Source organism: Corvus moneduloides, chromosome 25 (genome assembly GCF_009650955.1).
Source record: "Corvus moneduloides isolate bCorMon1 chromosome 25, bCorMon1.pri, whole genome shotgun sequence".
NCBI lineage: Eukaryota > Metazoa > Chordata > Aves > Passeriformes > Corvidae > Corvus > Corvus moneduloides.
Window position 1 is genome coordinate 5622835 of NC_045500.1, and position 16175 is coordinate 5639009.

Below are 16175 nucleotides of genomic sequence, written 5' to 3' on the forward strand. Positions count from 1 at the left end.
CCAGAGAGAGCTGAGGCATTAAAGACACAAATTCACAAGACCCAGACAAGTGTCTTTAAACCTTTTTACAGCTGAAGGTGTGGGTGCTGCTCCTGGTGCTCACACGGGGAGGGTTGAACTGCTCTGACCATCCTTAGTTCCTCCAAACACCCTTTTCCAGGGATTTGACAGCAGATTTTATTTTATCCCTGAGGGGACTGCTCTGGTTTACCACATTTCTGGTATTTCTGCTGAGGTATTTTCTCAGGCTCATGCACTCATGTGCTAGTTCTGGTTGTTTGGGTTTTTTTTCTGTTCTTTATCTTTCTAGAGTGTTTTCTACCTCTCCATCCAGCTACTTCTGGGGTTTTATTTTTTTCCTCTGTTCATCTTTCTAGAATGTTTCCCACCTCTCTCATGTACAGTTCTGCACAGGAGCCTCGTGCATTTCTCTGTTCCCTTCAAGCATCACCCAGCCCCACTTCCCCACCTCCCTTTCCCCCAGGCTGTTCAGATGCCTCAGGTGAGGAATCCCATCCTCAGCAACCACTAAAGGGTTGTTGTTTGCACCATTTTCCACCTGGAATTCTTTGAGGATTTGCCCACCCAGCGCTGGAGAGGAGAGAGCAGAGCCACATTCCCAGGCTGGAATTAATGCAGCTCCTGTGTGAACTGAACGCGGCGACACTGAGGATCCACCTCTTGGAAGCAGCTGACAGGGCTCCCCTCAGGTGAATTCCCACCTTCTCGGGCAGGGCAGGGCAGCCTGAGCTCCTCTGTGCCTCCTGCCAGCAGCCAGGCAGGAGGAGCAGCCGGGCTGTGCCTGCTGTGCCATGAGTGCGGAGCGGGGCCGGCAGCTGGGCAGCCTGACCGTGTTCAACAAGGAGGATTTCGAGGATGACTGGGTCCGAGTGGCCAGCGGAGGCTTTGGCCACGTGTACCAGGTGAAGCACAGGAGGTGGAGGACGGTCTATGCAGTGAAGTGCTCCCCGTACCTGCTGCAGGACTCCAGCACGGACAGGTAACCCTGCTCTGCTCTGCTCCACTCCTCACTGGCCATCCCAGCTGGATGGACTTGGGGTTAAAACTCAGGGAAAGGGAAAGTCGAGGGTTTGGCACCCAAAGGGAGTGGGAAAAGGGTGTGGAGTGCTGCCTTTCCCTGTTTCGTGTGTGGATGTGCAAAGGGACACAAGGAACAAGGGCTGACATCTGGGGCTGAGGGCAGCATCTCAAACATGCATAAAAGCAGCCTGGTGACTTACTTGCAGCTTTCACTGCCCATTGGGGCTGATGTGTATCAATCACACTGAATTAATCACCCAAATCACCAGGTTTAGAGATGAGGGGCAGAGGATTTACAGCTGGTTTTACTGCCCTGCTCCCGTAGCCTCCAGACATCTCTTTCCTCTCCATGGAGCACCTGCTCCTCTCGACTTCTTGCTCTGTCTCTCACCTTGCAGAGACCCTTCTGGTGCCCACCTTGGGTCTGGAGATGGAGCAGGGCCAGGTAATCACAACCACTGCTGATAAAACATCCAATACAGCCAGAGCTGATGGAGAAACAACTGCATTGATGAAGTTATTTAATTTAAAATTTCGCTCCATTCAACTTGGAAGGATCCTGCCTGGGTAAAAATCTCACACTTGTGTGATTTCTTGTTACTGATAACAACTGAGCTCAGGCTGAGCAGTGACTGTCCTCAGTTTGCTCTGCAGATATTATATTTGCATTTTGTTCTTGTTTGGGGGAGGAAAAAAAAGAGTCAAATTAATCAGTTTTACTTCTGTGTCTTACCAATTGTAGTAAAATACCTGAGATTCCTCAGCCCACGGGGAGGTCTCACTGTGAGGAGCCTGCCAGAGGAAGTCTGGCAGAAGATTTTGCTTGGCTGAACCATTTTAGATCAATTAATGGCCTGGCCTAATTGTTGGCAGCTCAGCTCCGTTCCCAGGGTGTGCTTTTTAAAGGCACTCCTGGCACTTTGCTGCTTGGCTGCTTCCGGAGCGCTCCGGGCACCCCAAACCCGTTCAGCAGGTCGGGAAGGGTGAAACTTTGGAGAACCAGTTTGCCAGAGCTGGCAGCGAGGAGCAGACGTGCCTGGGTTCCCCCTGGGAGCAGAGTCACAGTGCCCAGGGACAGAGGGCTGCAGGCACAGGTGGAGCTGCAGGAATGGCCAAGGCGTGACACGGGGCTGTGCCTGCTCCTGGCATCCTGCTGCCAGGGGAACACCGGGAATTTCATGGACTCACAGAGTGGTTTGGGTTGGGAGGGATCTTAAAGCTCATCCAGTGCCACCCCCTGCCATGGGCAGGGCCACCTTGCACTGTCCCAGGCTGCTCCAGCCTGGCCTTGGGCACTGCCAGGGATGGAGCAGCCTCTGGGAATTCCAGCCCAGCCCCTCACCACATTCACAGGGAAGGATTCTTCCCCAGTATCCCAGCTGCCCCTGCCCTCTGGCAGTTTAAAGCCATTTCACCAGAGTGTGACAAGCACAGGCTCTCTGTGGTCACTGGAGGCCTGCTAAGGACCGAAATAAGTGCAAGTTTTTCATCTCTTTCCTTGTGGTGGCTGATTTTGCCCAAATAAACCTCAGCTCATTTTGGGAAGTCACAAGACCTTCTATGTCAGATTTTAGTCTGCAGAGGATCACTGTGTGGCACCATTATCATCAACTCAAGGGGAAATTGGGATGAACGTTTTTGGGGTAGGCAGTGCTCAGAAAGGCTGGGTATCACTGAGTTACTACAGAGTTACTGAGCCTGTGAATCAACTGATAAAATTTCTTGCTTCCACTGTATTTTTTGGGTTTTGTTTTCGTTTTTCCAGGACCAGCATGAACTGTCTAATGGAGGAGGCAAGCAAGATGGAGAAAATCAAATTCCAGCACATCGTCACCATCTACGGGGTGTGCAACAGCCCTCTGGGGATAGTGATGGAATATATGGCCAGGGGGTCCTTGGAGAGGATCCTTCCCACTCACAGAATGTCCTGGCAGCTGAAATTCCGGGTGATCCATGAGATGGGCTTGGCCATGAATTTCCTGCACAGCATGAGCCCTCCTCTGCTGCACTTGGATCTGAAGCCAGGGAACGTCCTCCTGGATGGGAATATGCACGTCAAGGTATGGCCTTAGTGCTGGGTTCGTTATTTCTCAAATAAGGGAGAGGTTCTTTTTGCCAAACGAGTATCCCAGTAAATCAGGTTCTTCAGGAACATTCCGTGAAAGATTGACCTGTGGGGCTTTTAAGAAGTAGCTGGTGTACAAATTACATGGTGTTCTCAAGATCATACAGGGAATCTGGGCCAGCACTGGGAATTTAAGGCTCCAACTGGACTCAGTGGCTGCAAATTGTCAGGGTTTTGTCAGGTTCCAGCTGCTGGGCACCTTCTCCTGTCCCTGACCCCAAAGGATGGGAGGATGTCCAGGTGACAGGAGGAGGGACGAGTGTGAGCACACATTTTGGGGCACTTTCCCTGTTTCTGCTTGCAGATCTCGGACTTTGGGCTGTCCAAGTGGATGGAGCAATCCAGCAGGATGCAGTACATCGAGAGCTCAGCTCTGAGGGGCACTCTGAGCTACATCCCCCCCGAAATGTTCCTGCAGAACAGCAAACCCCCGGGGATCAAGTACGATGTGTACAGGTGAGGGCTGCCACGGGGCGCCCAGGGGTGTCCCCAGGCTCTTACACACAGCCAGGGGAGCTGCAACACTGCCAGGTGCCATCACACCCTGTTTTGTTGCTGTGAGTTCTTATAAAAATGACTGAGATCAGAGCCCAGAACAGCCAGTGCTGCTCTTTCATCCCAGTCACTGCTGAGATTCATTCTGGGTTTAAAACAACCTCAATACTGGCTTATCAGCCTCAGTGTTCAGCTTCATTTTGGTCAGGAATGGGCAGAGAAATTTCAACTTGGCTTTTTTCCTTTTGGGCAAAGAGCTTTGCAGCACATTCACAGGAGCTCCATGTCTGTGTCTGGAAAGCCCTCAGCTCCCTGGCCTCTACGGCACAGAGTGACCCAAGGCAAGAGGGAGAGGGAGATTTGCATGGCCACAGGAACTTGCAGTTCCCAGGGCTCTAAACCCCAATGTGAATAAAGTGGAAAAAAGGCACTGAGAGCCTGACTTTGACAGGAAAGGCTCCAAGTCACTCATTCACTGCACAGACCCTTTGGAGTGTGATGACCCCACTCTTAAGAGAGACATATGAGGCAGAATCATAAGGCCTGATTTTTTTGGCCTGGGGGTTGAAATCCTTCCCTCCTGAAGAACTTCCTTGCTGGTTTTCCCGTTTCTCAAGAAGCAGAAGCAGTAAGTGCATTTAATGCCCAAGTGCTCACGGTCTCTGCTCTCCTGCAGCTTCGGGATCGTCATCTGGGAGGTCCTTATGCAGAAGAAACCTTACGCAGGTAAACACGAGCCCTGCACCCCTGGAATGTTTATTCCAGCCGTTTTCCCAAGGAGAACACCCAGAGTGTGCTGGTTTCTTCCAGGGGCCAACATGATGGCCATCATAGTGAAGGTGGCAGCGGGCAAGAGGCCGGGGCTGGAGCTCGTCAGGGACGACTGGCCCGGGGAGTGCCACCAGATGGTCGACCTGATGAAGAGGTGCTGGGACCAAGACCCCAAGCAGAGGCCAAGCTTTGCAGGTGGGACTGGGATGTGGATTAGCCAAGGGTCAGCGCCATGGCTTGACAAGCAGGGGATAAGTTTATGTGTAGTTTTCCCAGCTATATCTCCAAGATTTAACAGCTTGGTGCCCTTTTGCTGTCACACATCCCCTTCATCCCTTTTCCCTTCCTTGTCACGTGGGTCCTGCCTGGCTCTGGACCCCGGGGCAGCCTGCACAGCTGAACTGCTCTGCCCTGGCAGATATCCCTGTGGAGACAGATGTGCTGCTGGCACTGATCCAGAGCCTGGTGCTGGACCCGGAGAACGAGCGCCTTGTCAGGAAGATGTCCCACAAACCGGCCATCTCCAGGAGCCAGCAGGTCAGGAGAACCCCCAGCACCCCTCAGGAAGTTCCACTGAGTCTTCTCCTTGTTCTTACAGATCCTGAGGCTGTTTCCCCTCTCAGAGGTGCACATCAGCACCTTTGCAGGGTGTGTCTGCACAGGTTGTGCCTCTGTAATTCATTTATGGGGATAAAAAACTCTTGCAAATTAATTAACAAATGCACTAAATAGTCCGAGAGGAAAACCCTTTTCCAGACCTGCTCAGGTGAAGTGGGTTTATCATGGTGGCCTCAGAGACTGAGAGAAACACAAGCAAACACAGAATCACAGGGGTTCTGCTCATGGCACAGAACTGAGGATGTTCCAGTCTGAACAACTCTCACAGAAATTAAAAAAATAGTTTCAAATCCCCGTGTTTCTCTGGCTAAGAAAAAAAATCAGGCTTCTGGCTAGTCACAGTGTAATCCCAGCCACTGGAGTAACTGTGCCCAGAAAACAGGGAGAAATAGGAGTTGGGAATTATTGGTATTTAGGGGGTTTTGCCAAGCTGTGCAAGCAAACAGAGGCCTGAAGAGGTGGGGGCTTGGGGGTCCCTAAACAACAAAGGAAATCATTTTGGGATGCTGCTGTGCAGTCAGGAAGCAGAATATGTGTGCATTTGGGAGCAAATGAGCATGAGGAGGAAAAGCTCATGGATATCCAGAGATCGTCTTCAGGCTCCTCCATTCCTGTTGTGTCATGATTTGCTCAGCTGAGTTTTGGGTGCAAAAATCGGATTGGATAAAAAACTCTCAAATGATGACACAAAACTGCAGAGCAGCAGCAAAGAACTTTGTGCAAACATTACAGGATGCAAATAAACACTTTGTCTTACCCTTTTTCTTTCCCCCTTTCTGAAAACAAGAGTGACAAAGAGGAGTTCACCTTCCCCCGAGACACCAGGAGTGGGGGTAAGTAGGGGACTGACTTCATAATTGAAAATTAAAGCAGGGGAAGCTACAAAAATTGTCTGTTTTTTTTGTAGGATGTGGCTCATAAGGTTCTCCACATGGGTGACATTTTGAGTTAAGGAAAATGAACTATACAGGAAATAGATACTGTGAGGGAGAGGCCAAATATCCCACTGCATGTCTGGCCTTATTTTATATTCCTTGTCTCTCAAATGACTTTATTTCATGTCATTCTATCAGGAGTCACATGCTCTCCCTTCCTTCTTGGGAGTTTTCCACTCTGTTTCACTCTTTTTTCTCCCATTTTGTGTCCCTGCCTTTAGGAAAGGATAACCAGGAGGTTCCTGTCCCACCTCCGTGCAGGGAGGCTGGGAGCCCCGAGGAGATGGTGCCCGAGGAGCTCTGCAGGATGCACGAGAACGGCCTGACCCTGCTGCACCTCATGGTGATGCAGGGCAACGTGGGCAAGGTGCGCTTCCTGCTGAGCTGCAGGGCCAGCGTGAACAGCCCGGCGGGCTGCGGCTGCACCCCGCTGCTCATGGCCGTGCAGAGGCGGCTCCCGGAGATCTGCTCCATCCTCATCGAGCACGGGGCCGATGTCAACGCGCCCGACGAGGACGGCTGGACCCCGCTGCACTTTGCCGCCCAGCACGGCGACGACAGGACCGTGCGGCTACTGCTGGACCACCAGGCCCGCGTCAACGCCCAGGAGCACGACGGCTGGACCCCGCTGCACCTGGCGGCCCAGAACAACTTCGAGAACGTGGCGCGGGTGCTGCTGTCCCGCCAGGCCGACTCCAACACGCAGGAGGTGGACGGCAAGACCGCCCTGCACGTGGCCGCCTGCTTCGGGCACGTCGGCCTGGTCAAGCTGCTGGCCAGCCAGGGAGCCGACCTGGAGAGGAAGCAGAAGAACCTCAGGACCCCGCTGCACGTGGCTGTGGAGAGGGGCAAGTTCAGGGTGGTGCATTATCTGCTGAAGAACGGGATCTCTGTCAACAGCCTGGACCAGAACCACTACAGCGCCCTGCACCTGGCCGTGGTGAGGGGCAAGTACCTGATCTGCGAGAAACTCATCAAATACGGGGCCAACGTGGAGCTGAGGACGGACAAAGGCTGGACCCCCCTGCACCTGGCCTCCTTCAAGGGGCACATTGAGATCATCCGGCTGCTGAAGGGCAGCCGCGCCCGGCTGGACGCCAAGGGCAGCATGGACTGGACCCCCCTGCACCTGGCCACGCGCTACGGGGACGAGCCGGTGGTCAGCGAGCTGCTGCGCTGCGGGGCCGACCCCAACACGGCCGAGAGGTCCCACTGGGCCCCCCTGCACTTCGCAGTGCTCAGGGGCTCCTTCCTCAGCGTCATCAACCTCCTGGAGTGCCAGGCCGACGTCAACGCCAGGAACAAGGTGGGCTGGACACCGCTGCACCTCGCCGTCCTCAAGGGCAACATGGCCATCATCAAGACCCTGCTCAAGGCAGGGGCTCTGCTGGACGTGGAGGACATCACCGGGTGCACGGCCCTGCAGCTGGCAGTGAGGCACCAGCGGGAGAACATCATCACCCTGCTCCAGGGCAAGGAGAACAAACCTGGGAACAGGACTCTGAATGATGCCAAGATTCCAAGACCCAGACTTATCCCAGGAAGGACAGATTTGTAAATTCATCAGCTCTGGAATTTACAGCTTGAGCTTTCCCACGTCAGGTGTGATGCCTTAAAGCATCTTGTCCTGTCACCTGCTGATTACAGGAAAATATTTCCCCTTTTTAAATGGAAGGTTTTAAGGATAAACACTTAAGAGAGTAAAAGAAAATGAAGTTATTTGATGACAAGTTCTTTTCCAAGCTCGTAGAACATTTTGGCTTGGTGATACTTTAGGCAGTGCTTTCCTATTGAATCCTTCCTGTGCAGGGATTTATGCACTCCCTGTTCACACAGGCAGTGCTGAAGCTGTGCACAGCACATGCCCACATCTTCCACAGGTTTTATTGCTTTTATTCCATGTTTTCCTACAGAGAAAATTGGTGTAAAGTGGTCCTGGCACAGGTGGGAATTGAATCGTGAGATTCTCACCTGCTGCTGGCACAGCAATGTGTCAGATTTCCTGACATCTCCTTTCTGTAACAAGAATCAAATAAAACAAGGAAGGAAGGAAAAATCACTGGTAGAGAGTATTGAAATGGATGCAGCACAGGGAAAAGAAATTCCAGAATAATCCCACATGAGATCTGGCTGTTTGCAGGCCAAGGTTTGAGTCGTGTCTCTCGTGGGAAATAATTCCTGGTTTCCTTCAGGAAGATGTTCCAGAGCTTGATCCCTCCTGTGAAAAACATCTTCTTGGTGGATTTGATTCCTTTGTGACAGTGAGCAGCGCTTGTGTGCAGCTCTGGCAATCCCGTTGTGGCTCCTGAGCGTTCCCAAACGTGCCTGGTGGGATGATGACCTGAGCTGGGAAGAGGCTGAAATAGAAACAAACACCCCCAGCTCTGCAGGGGAGCTGTTATTGCCTGATAACATGAGATTAAACGGGTTAAAAAGAGGGGTTAAACAGCTCAACCTCTACCAATTTAATTTTCATTTTATGTTAAGTTAAAGAATTGATGTGTATTTGATTCAAACCCAGTTTTTCACGATGCTTTGACACCAAAGCTTTTAGATACCATTTAAAATAAATTGTAATAAAATGATTCATTTTTAACATTTGCCATTGGTGAAGTGAGGAGCTGGGCAGGTTATGAAGTGAAATGTTGGTGACATTTTGGGTTGCAGGGAGTGTAAAAAATGGACCTTTTTCTGCAACCACCCAAAAAAAAAAGCTTGGTGTATACAGAAATTCCTCAAGAATGGAAACAGAGAGACAGCAGGAAAATACTGATTTATGATGCAGGTTTTCAAAGGGCTGGAGAAGGAAAGGGAATGTTCAGGGTGGGATTAGAGGCTGCTGTAACTGCAGTGAAGGATCTGTGTAGCTTGTGCCCATCAAATAACACGGAGTGAATTCCCATCCTCTGTGCCAGCATCTCCTCAGTTTCCTTCCTTCCTTTCCCCAGCTGTGTGGGGCATTAAAAGCCTGGCATTTCCCTGATTTACCTGCTCTTAATGCTCCCTAATTTTGCCCAAGGAGGAGAGGCCTGGCTGGAAAGAATTCTTGGGATGCTCAGTCCTTCCTGTGCAGCTCCTTCCCTCAGCTTCAGCTGTATTGATTCAGCAAATGTCTCCCCTGCTTGGTGTCATTTGAAATATTTACCCAGAAAAAAAGCAATCCAATTGCCACATAATTCAGCAGCTCCTTTCTGTCCCCGCTGCAGCAGAAAAACAAAACTCAGCTCTTATGTCATGAAATGTTCTCTACAAGAGCTTAATTAAATTTATAATGAAAATAACAGGGGATTAAGAAGACACGAGGGAAATACATTGCTCTTGCAAAGCATTCCAGAGGTGATAGAAGCAATTTGCAGAGAAAATTACCTGTTTGCTGCTCAGTTTCTATAGAAATTAAATGAGTCTTTACAAACTCTGGAAAAGTGCATTCCAGCCTCCGCTTTGTGACTGTGCAACTTGCAGCTTATTTCTAAAATTATTCGTAGATCTCCATCCCCCCACTTTTTTTTTCCCCCTTTTTCAACTCCATTTCAGTCTTTTGTCCCTGCTGATAAATCTGCTGCTGATTATCTCATGTTCTTACCCAAGGGCTGCCAAAGTTCACAGCCAAGGCAGCTCCTGGCAGGGCATGGGAGCAGCAGCAGGCCAGAAACCTCCTGAACAGCTTGTTTGGATTCAAAAAGATCAAAATCATTGACCTTTATGCCTCAAAAATTGTGTTTTTAAGGTACCCAGAGCTGCTTGGGTGAGCAGGGTGGTGTGGCTGATTTTGCCAGGGAATTCTGTGGAATGACTCTGGAGTGCTGCCCTGAACTTCTCTGTGCTGTAGCAGTTCCAGAGAGCCTGAACCACGAGGATATTTTCAAATCAATTTCCCTTCAAAACCCTCAGAGAATCCCAGGATGGTTTGGGTTGGTCCCTTGGTTAAGATGGAAAATTGGAGGGGGAAATTTAAGGTCCCTTAAAGCTGATGTCATTGCACCCCCTGATCCCTGCTGGAGTCACCCCGTGCTCTGTAAATCCTGGGGTGTCATCTGGGCTGCCCGCGTTCCCTTTCCATCATTTCTATCCAAGACATCCATGGGAAATGGATGTGACTTTTAAGACACAGGGTGTGACTTTTAAGACCCGGTGTTCTCCACAAACAGCAGACAAAGAAACTCAGAGCAAATAAATCACCAGAACCAGGGGATGGTTTCACAAGGGGTGAAAGCTGGGGCTGGATTGATTTCCTAAGTGCTCTCAATGCGGGATCTGACTATAATATAAATTTTCTGATGTAAAATTTGTTTGAAGGGGAGATGCTTGTCGTGATCAAAACGTGGACATCTCAGTGAGAAGTGCAGCTCTTCTGTGGGGGAATGTTCACAGGAAAATGTTTGGAAATGAAGTCAGTTAAATCCACGTTTTGCATTGCTCCTGCTTCCCAGTGACTGTGATTTGTTTGTTTGGCAGTGCTGCAATTATGCAGATACGGGATTAAATTAAAATTAAAATAATGCTGCGTTTTAGAGGAAAGGAGATCTGAATAAATACAGCTTGTGGGGAAAAAGAAACCCTTATTTTTAGCAGAAATGCTTGTTTTTTTCCATAGCCCCTTCGGTGTGGAAAATCAAGATGTTTCTGACAGCAATGATGTGAATGTAGGAGGGAGTGATTTTAATGTAAGAAGGAATAGTGAATTCTGTGTTTCTTTTCCTTGCAAGGAGGTGGTTGTAGGCTCTGTGCTGTGTCAGACGTCAGTGTGAGACGTGCCTGGCTCCTCTCAGCCTTTCCACAGCCTGGCAGAATTGCCCTGCTCGGGCTGCTCCCTGCCCGGGCTACCCAGCCCTTCCCTGCGCTACTCCCCAGCTCCGGGGAGGGGTTTTGTCCCCTTGCTTTGAAATCAAACCACGCTGTCACTTCAGAAAGCAGCTCCCCACCCAGTTCTATCAGTGCACGCAGGTGTGAGCTCCACTTCCATTAGAATAATGGGGAAAAGGGGCCTGACTGGGAATCAAGGAGCACTTGCTGTTTCCTCCTAGCAGGCATCTCATCCCCAGCAAGTTCAACATCTTTTGATCAGCTGCTGCTTTCCTCTCTTCTGGCTCAGAGCACAGCAGGAAACCCTTCTCTTGTGCAATTTGCTACTGGCCTCGTTCTCTTATTTGGGAAAAAATCCCCACAAACCCAAGCCCAAAAGTGATTGTTTTTAAAGCCTGAGGTTCTTGGAGGTGAGAGGTGGAGTTCAGCTCTGTGGGGGCAGTTTGGGGAGGAGATTCCACAGTTCAGGCTCTCCTTTTGGCACTTCAGTGCTCCTCACACCCTCTGTGGCCTTGGGAAAAATCTTTTGTACCCAAACAAAGCCCAGGAAAATATTTATATCCCTCCTGTAAGAACAACAGGGCACCTCAGAGGTTGAGAGCCATGAATCTGCTGCTCAGCCTGGGTTTGGGAGGTCATGGAATCACGGAATCTGTAAGTCTGAAGAGCTCTTTTTGTGGCAAGGAGTGGCAGCAGCGTGCTGGGAGGAACAGAAAACCATCCCTGGAACACATTGCTCTGAATTTCCCTTAAAAAAAATATCAGAGATCACTTCCAAATCATCCCAGAGAAAACCCAGAGAATGTGACTGAACCCCCCGTCCTGGAGGGAATTTCTTCTGAATAAAAATAAATAAATAACCCCCACCAGCCTCGCTGGTTAGAAAATATCCCATTAAAGACTCCAAGTCCATCTGGAGCAATTCCAGAAAGGAGCATTAGGCAGGGTCAGCAATCAGGGGGTGCAGTAATTAGCTGCAATAAGGGCTAAAATGAGCCTTTGTTTGCTGCTGTGCTGCAGGGCTATTACTTTAGAAATAAAAGAGAAACATTGTGGACACTGAAAAAATTCAGCTTTGACAGAATTGAGGTTTGGGGCATTTCTGGCCTCGTTCCATGGCACTTTCACTGCTCTTCAGCACCAGCCTGTTCCTCAGCAAGGCAGAGCAGTGTTCTTACCACCAGCAAGATTTTATTGCTGTTCTTTGGGCAAACTCTTAATATCTGCTCCAAGCAGGAAAAAATCCTTATGAGGAGTTCAGGGAATTAATTTTCTCGCCTTGGAAAAGACTCCAGTCTGCCAAAAGGTTTTGCTGAGGCTGCCCTGCCTTTATTTTGTTTAAGTCCTTGTTTTGTAACCCCCAGCAGGATTTCTCTCGGGAGAGCTGAGGGCTGTTTGCTGCCCAATGTGTTGCTCCTTTTGGCTGAGCACGGTCGTGTTCTGCTCCAGGGAATGCTGGAAAATGCCACAGGACATGAGCCCACTCAGACATTAAAAAGTGACAGGGAAAAATCAACAACCACCATGAGGGAAAGAGAAAAAAACAGAAAAAGCGGAATACCTCAGAAATCTGGTGAGCTTGGAAAGTGCTGCTTTTGAGGTCATTTTGGGAGTCTGGGAGCAGCTCGTGGGGCTTGCTGCTGCATCTCCTTGGCCCCACGGAATCATTAATGTTGGGAAAGACCTCCAAGATCACATTTTCCAACCTTTTTCAGAGCCCATCTAGGACAGCAGGGTGCCCAGCCCTGGAATTCACTTGGAAAATCTGGGCCATGCCTTGGCCTCACCGTGTTTGTAGTCTGAGGGGGAAATTTCAAATGGTGCCTCAAACATCAGCATGGATTTGAGAATTTTGGATACTTAGGCAGCTGGAGGATGAGCCTTGCTGCAAAACCAGCTTTCCTGCCAATGAGTTAAACCCGTCAGCGAGCTCGTGCAGCCCCATGCAGCTCCTCCTCCCTAAACACACTTCTGCCTTCCCCTGCAGCACAAGGATGTGCTGGGATGAACCCCCTGGGACGTCACCCACAGGGTGACAGCTTTCCCCCAAGGCTTTGGGGTTTAAATGCCTGTTCCCAGCTCTGTCAGGCTGGCTGGGTGGAGAGCAGCATCTCAGTCTGCTCATGGAAAACTTCCTTTTGCTTTTTTTTTTAATTAAGAAGGAGGTAGAATTTACTGTGATTTTCCCTGGTATCTCTGAATCACTTTCCAGTCCCTACTATTTCACTGTCTGTAATCTTCCCCAGTGATTCTGGCCTCAACTTTGAAGTGATTTAGGGCTTGTTTATCACAAAGGCAATCAGACGTGTTCCTTCCCAGACAACCTGGAACTGCCAAGGAGCTGAATATTCCCTTTGCTAGGGGGGCTCAGACACAAAGGCAGAGCTAAACAGGTTACCAGGCACTACCTGAGCCCCAGCAAATCACTGCCTGCATAATCTGCCCTCCCAGCAAGCTCCAGGTAGGCATTTTGATGTAAACATGATGAAGGAATGTGACCCGGAGCATCTGCCACCAGCTGGGAACACGCACAAACTCAATTACTGCAGCGCAGAAAAATGCCAGCCGCAATAATTCAATCATAAATCTGCGTCCCCGAGGTTAATTTGGTGTGACTTTGGCACCCAGGCTGCAGCCTGCAGAGGCTGAGCCCCTGCTCCTGCACTGGCAGTCAGAGCAGAGCGGTGCCAGGTGGGTGTTCAGTGACACAAAGGCACCAACATTTCCCCGCTGTCTCTGCTCTCAGCCAGCCCCCTCAGTGGGGTCGGCTTCTGGGGCCCATTCCCACTTCTGTTCTGGGTCAAACCCTCACATTCTTCATCATTATCCCAGCGATTCCCTGGCAGGGAACACAGCCCACGGCCCAGAGGGAGGCAGAGGCAGGAGTTTAGCTCTTTAATATCACGGAATCATCACCATTTCGTGTCATGGGCTCGTCTCACGCCGTGGGTTTGATCCAGGGTGGGTTTACCTCACTCCCCAGAGCTCGTCATGCCACGTTCCTGTCACCCCCAGAGCTGGCCCCGCTGTGAGCACAGTCACTGCCATGCCAAGTCCCTCTGCAGGACCCACAGCAGCCGCTTTGCCATCTTGCTGGGGGATTTTTTTCCTAGCAAACTCGAAGAATTATGCCAGATCAAAGTCACTTTTGTTTTTGACTGGAGCTGTCCCAGGGGGGAGGGAGGTGTTCAGAGAGAGAGATGTACATATTTGTTTAGACTGGCACTGACTGCCCATTTCTTCACACAGACGAGCTCCCAGCTCATAACCTGTCTTGTTCAATCAGATTTGCAGCTCCTGGGTTTCCCTCTGAAGCTTTGTACATTTTCCAGCTGGTGATCTGACAGAACTCTCTGAACTCACGCTCAGGAGCTGCTCAGAGATTCTCTGTGTTGCTGTTAGCACTTGGGGACGAGATTACATTTCTGGCTGATGTCAGTTTGGGCTTTTCTTGCTTTTTTCACATGGCCTGAATGAACAATCAGCTTTGTGGCTGCACTATTAAATAAATATTGACAATGGTTGTTATGAAACATTTGATGCAGTGACAAAGGCTGAGGTTGTGACCTGATTTTCTCCCAGGTGATGTTTGCAGCCCTTTACATCTGCCCTGCACACAGTTCAGAAGGGTTTATGGAGCAGCTGGATACAGATAGGAAGCAGAAACAGCCATGAGGACACTCGGACTCTGCTGATTTATTTTTCTCCCAGTGTGCAGCATTAAAAGCCCACACGTGTCCCTGGGCCCTGCCTATTTGAACAGCAGTGTGGCAGGCTGTGGGCAGGAACTGGTCACCCTAAATATCCCTGTGATATTCCCCATCCCAAGGCTCCCAGACTCCAGGTAAAAAGGTGATGCAGCTTCTGTCCCCAGGATGAGCTGGGCTGTGGCATTGCCCCAAAGGGGCTCAGGGCAGCCCTTCCAGCAGGGAATTCTCTGGAAGGGGGTGTGGGGTAATGGAGGGGAGGGGATGAAGGCTCGTGGGGTGGGAAAGCAGCCTGTTCGTGCAGAGTCAGGAGTCCAGAGGCACCTCTGGCCACCAAATCCCGGACAGGCAGGAGACACAGCCGCTGCCCTGCTGATGAGGCTGTCCCCTCTCAGCCAGGAGGTCTGGGAGGCTGATTCACCCCATCTGTTCTATGCTGAGGAGCCTCCCCAGTGCAGGGACAGCAGCTGAACACCCAATCCCCCTGCAGAGCCCATTTCCATCAGCTCCCTGTGCTTTTGTGGCTGTTTTGCTGACAAGGTGCAACGCCTTGTGCCCCTGTTACGTGTCACCAACTCCCCTGGCGGGCGGGGGCTTGGGTAAAACCAGGAAAAATGGCTTTTGAGAAGAGCAGGGACAAAGCTGCGCTGTTGCCTTCCTTCCCTGAGCCTGGCACGGATGCTGCAGCTGGGCTGGGGGTGCTGTGCCCCTGGCAGGCTCAGCAGGGCCCAGGCTGCTGTTGATTGCGTGCCAGGGAGGCTTGCAGCAGGGAGGCAGAGCTGAACTGGCTAAATGTGCTCACTTGCTCTCATTAGCCCACTTCTTTTTCCCGGGCCCAGCATGGCAGCTTGGTGAGGCACAATGTTTTCCTCTCATTTGAAAGGGTTTTGCTTTGCTTCTTAAGTCTCTTTAAAGGCATTTCTAGGTCTGTTAATTATTCATTGCGCCTTAATTATGTTTAGTCCACCATGATCACTCTTTCTTTGGTGAAGAAAGTTGTTATTTGTGAGTCAAAAGCTCTTTATGAAGCAGACAGGCTGGTACCGTCAGGAAGACTTGGGGGAGCAGTTGGAGTCATTAAAAGAAGCTTTGATTAAAGACAGGGAGTTAATTTAACAAGAGTAACTGGTTTTATCTTTTTTTTTTTTTTCCTGGGTGTGCAGAACAAAGCACACCCATGGATGTGTAAGGCCTGACCTGGAGCAGTAGAACTCACTCAGATGCCCCAGGAGATGGGCAGATCCTTCTTTTTATCTCTTTTGGATGCTGTGAATGGGTTTTGTCCACAGGCTCAGAAATAAAATTTGGCTGTAAGGGTGAACCTCAGAGCAGCTGCCTTTGATCCTGCCAGGCTCAGGCCAGACAGGCTGAAAACAACCTGGTGTGTCCTGTTTGATCTGAAAATATCATTTATTCTGATGTGTTTGGGGGGGGAGAGGGGGGCTTTGGAGCTCCTATGTTTCCCTCAGTCATGGTGGCACTGATTTGAATCATCCAAGAAGGAGAATTCAGCCTCATTTGAACTCAGCAGCTCTGGAGATTCTGGTCTCTGCATAAACTGAGGGCTTCAGAGCAGGGATTATTCTGTGTTGGCTCAAAAGTGAGCAGACCTTTGTATCTGAAATGCCAATAAACTGAAATTTTAGTTTGTTAGTTCCTGGAGATGGACAGACAGTTTTC

The 16175-nt window shown here is 50.2% G+C and overlaps 1 protein-coding gene across 2 annotated transcripts; it reads left to right on the forward strand.

Annotated features, from left to right (window-relative positions):
• The first annotated feature begins 414 nt into the window (after positions 1–414).
• Positions 415–8581, forward strand: ANKK1 (ankyrin repeat and kinase domain containing 1). Of its 2 annotated transcripts, none has more exons than XM_032133969.1 (8): positions 415–1000; positions 2807–3101; positions 3471–3622; positions 4338–4387; positions 4472–4627; positions 4851–4969; positions 5838–5883; positions 6207–8581. In XM_032133969.1, the coding sequence occupies exons 1-8, from the start codon at positions 813–815 to the stop codon at positions 7541–7543; spliced, it is 2343 nt and encodes a 780-aa protein (XP_031989860.1). In that variant the 5' UTR covers positions 415–812; the 3' UTR covers positions 7544–8581. The 2 variants fall into 2 exon arrangements, with proteins under 2 accessions (XP_031989860.1, XP_031989859.1); XM_032133968.1 differs by lacking the exon at positions 415–1000 and adding an exon at positions 1434–1608.
• The last annotated feature ends 7594 nt before the right edge of the window (positions 8582–16175 follow it).

Bases quoted from the DNA above. Each gene is read 5' to 3' on its own strand.
- ANKK1 (XM_032133969.1), top strand. From the start codon at position 813: ATGAGTGCGGAGCGGGGCCGGCAGCTGGGCAGCCTGACCGTGTTCAAC. The intron at 4,388-4,471 runs GTAAACACGAGC...GGTTTCTTCCAG, and splicing joins GCAGAAGAAACCTTACGCAG to GGGCCAACATGATGGCCATC. The intron at 5,884-6,206 runs GTAAGTAGGGGA...CCCTGCCTTTAG, and splicing joins CCGAGACACCAGGAGTGGGG to GAAAGGATAACCAGGAGGTT.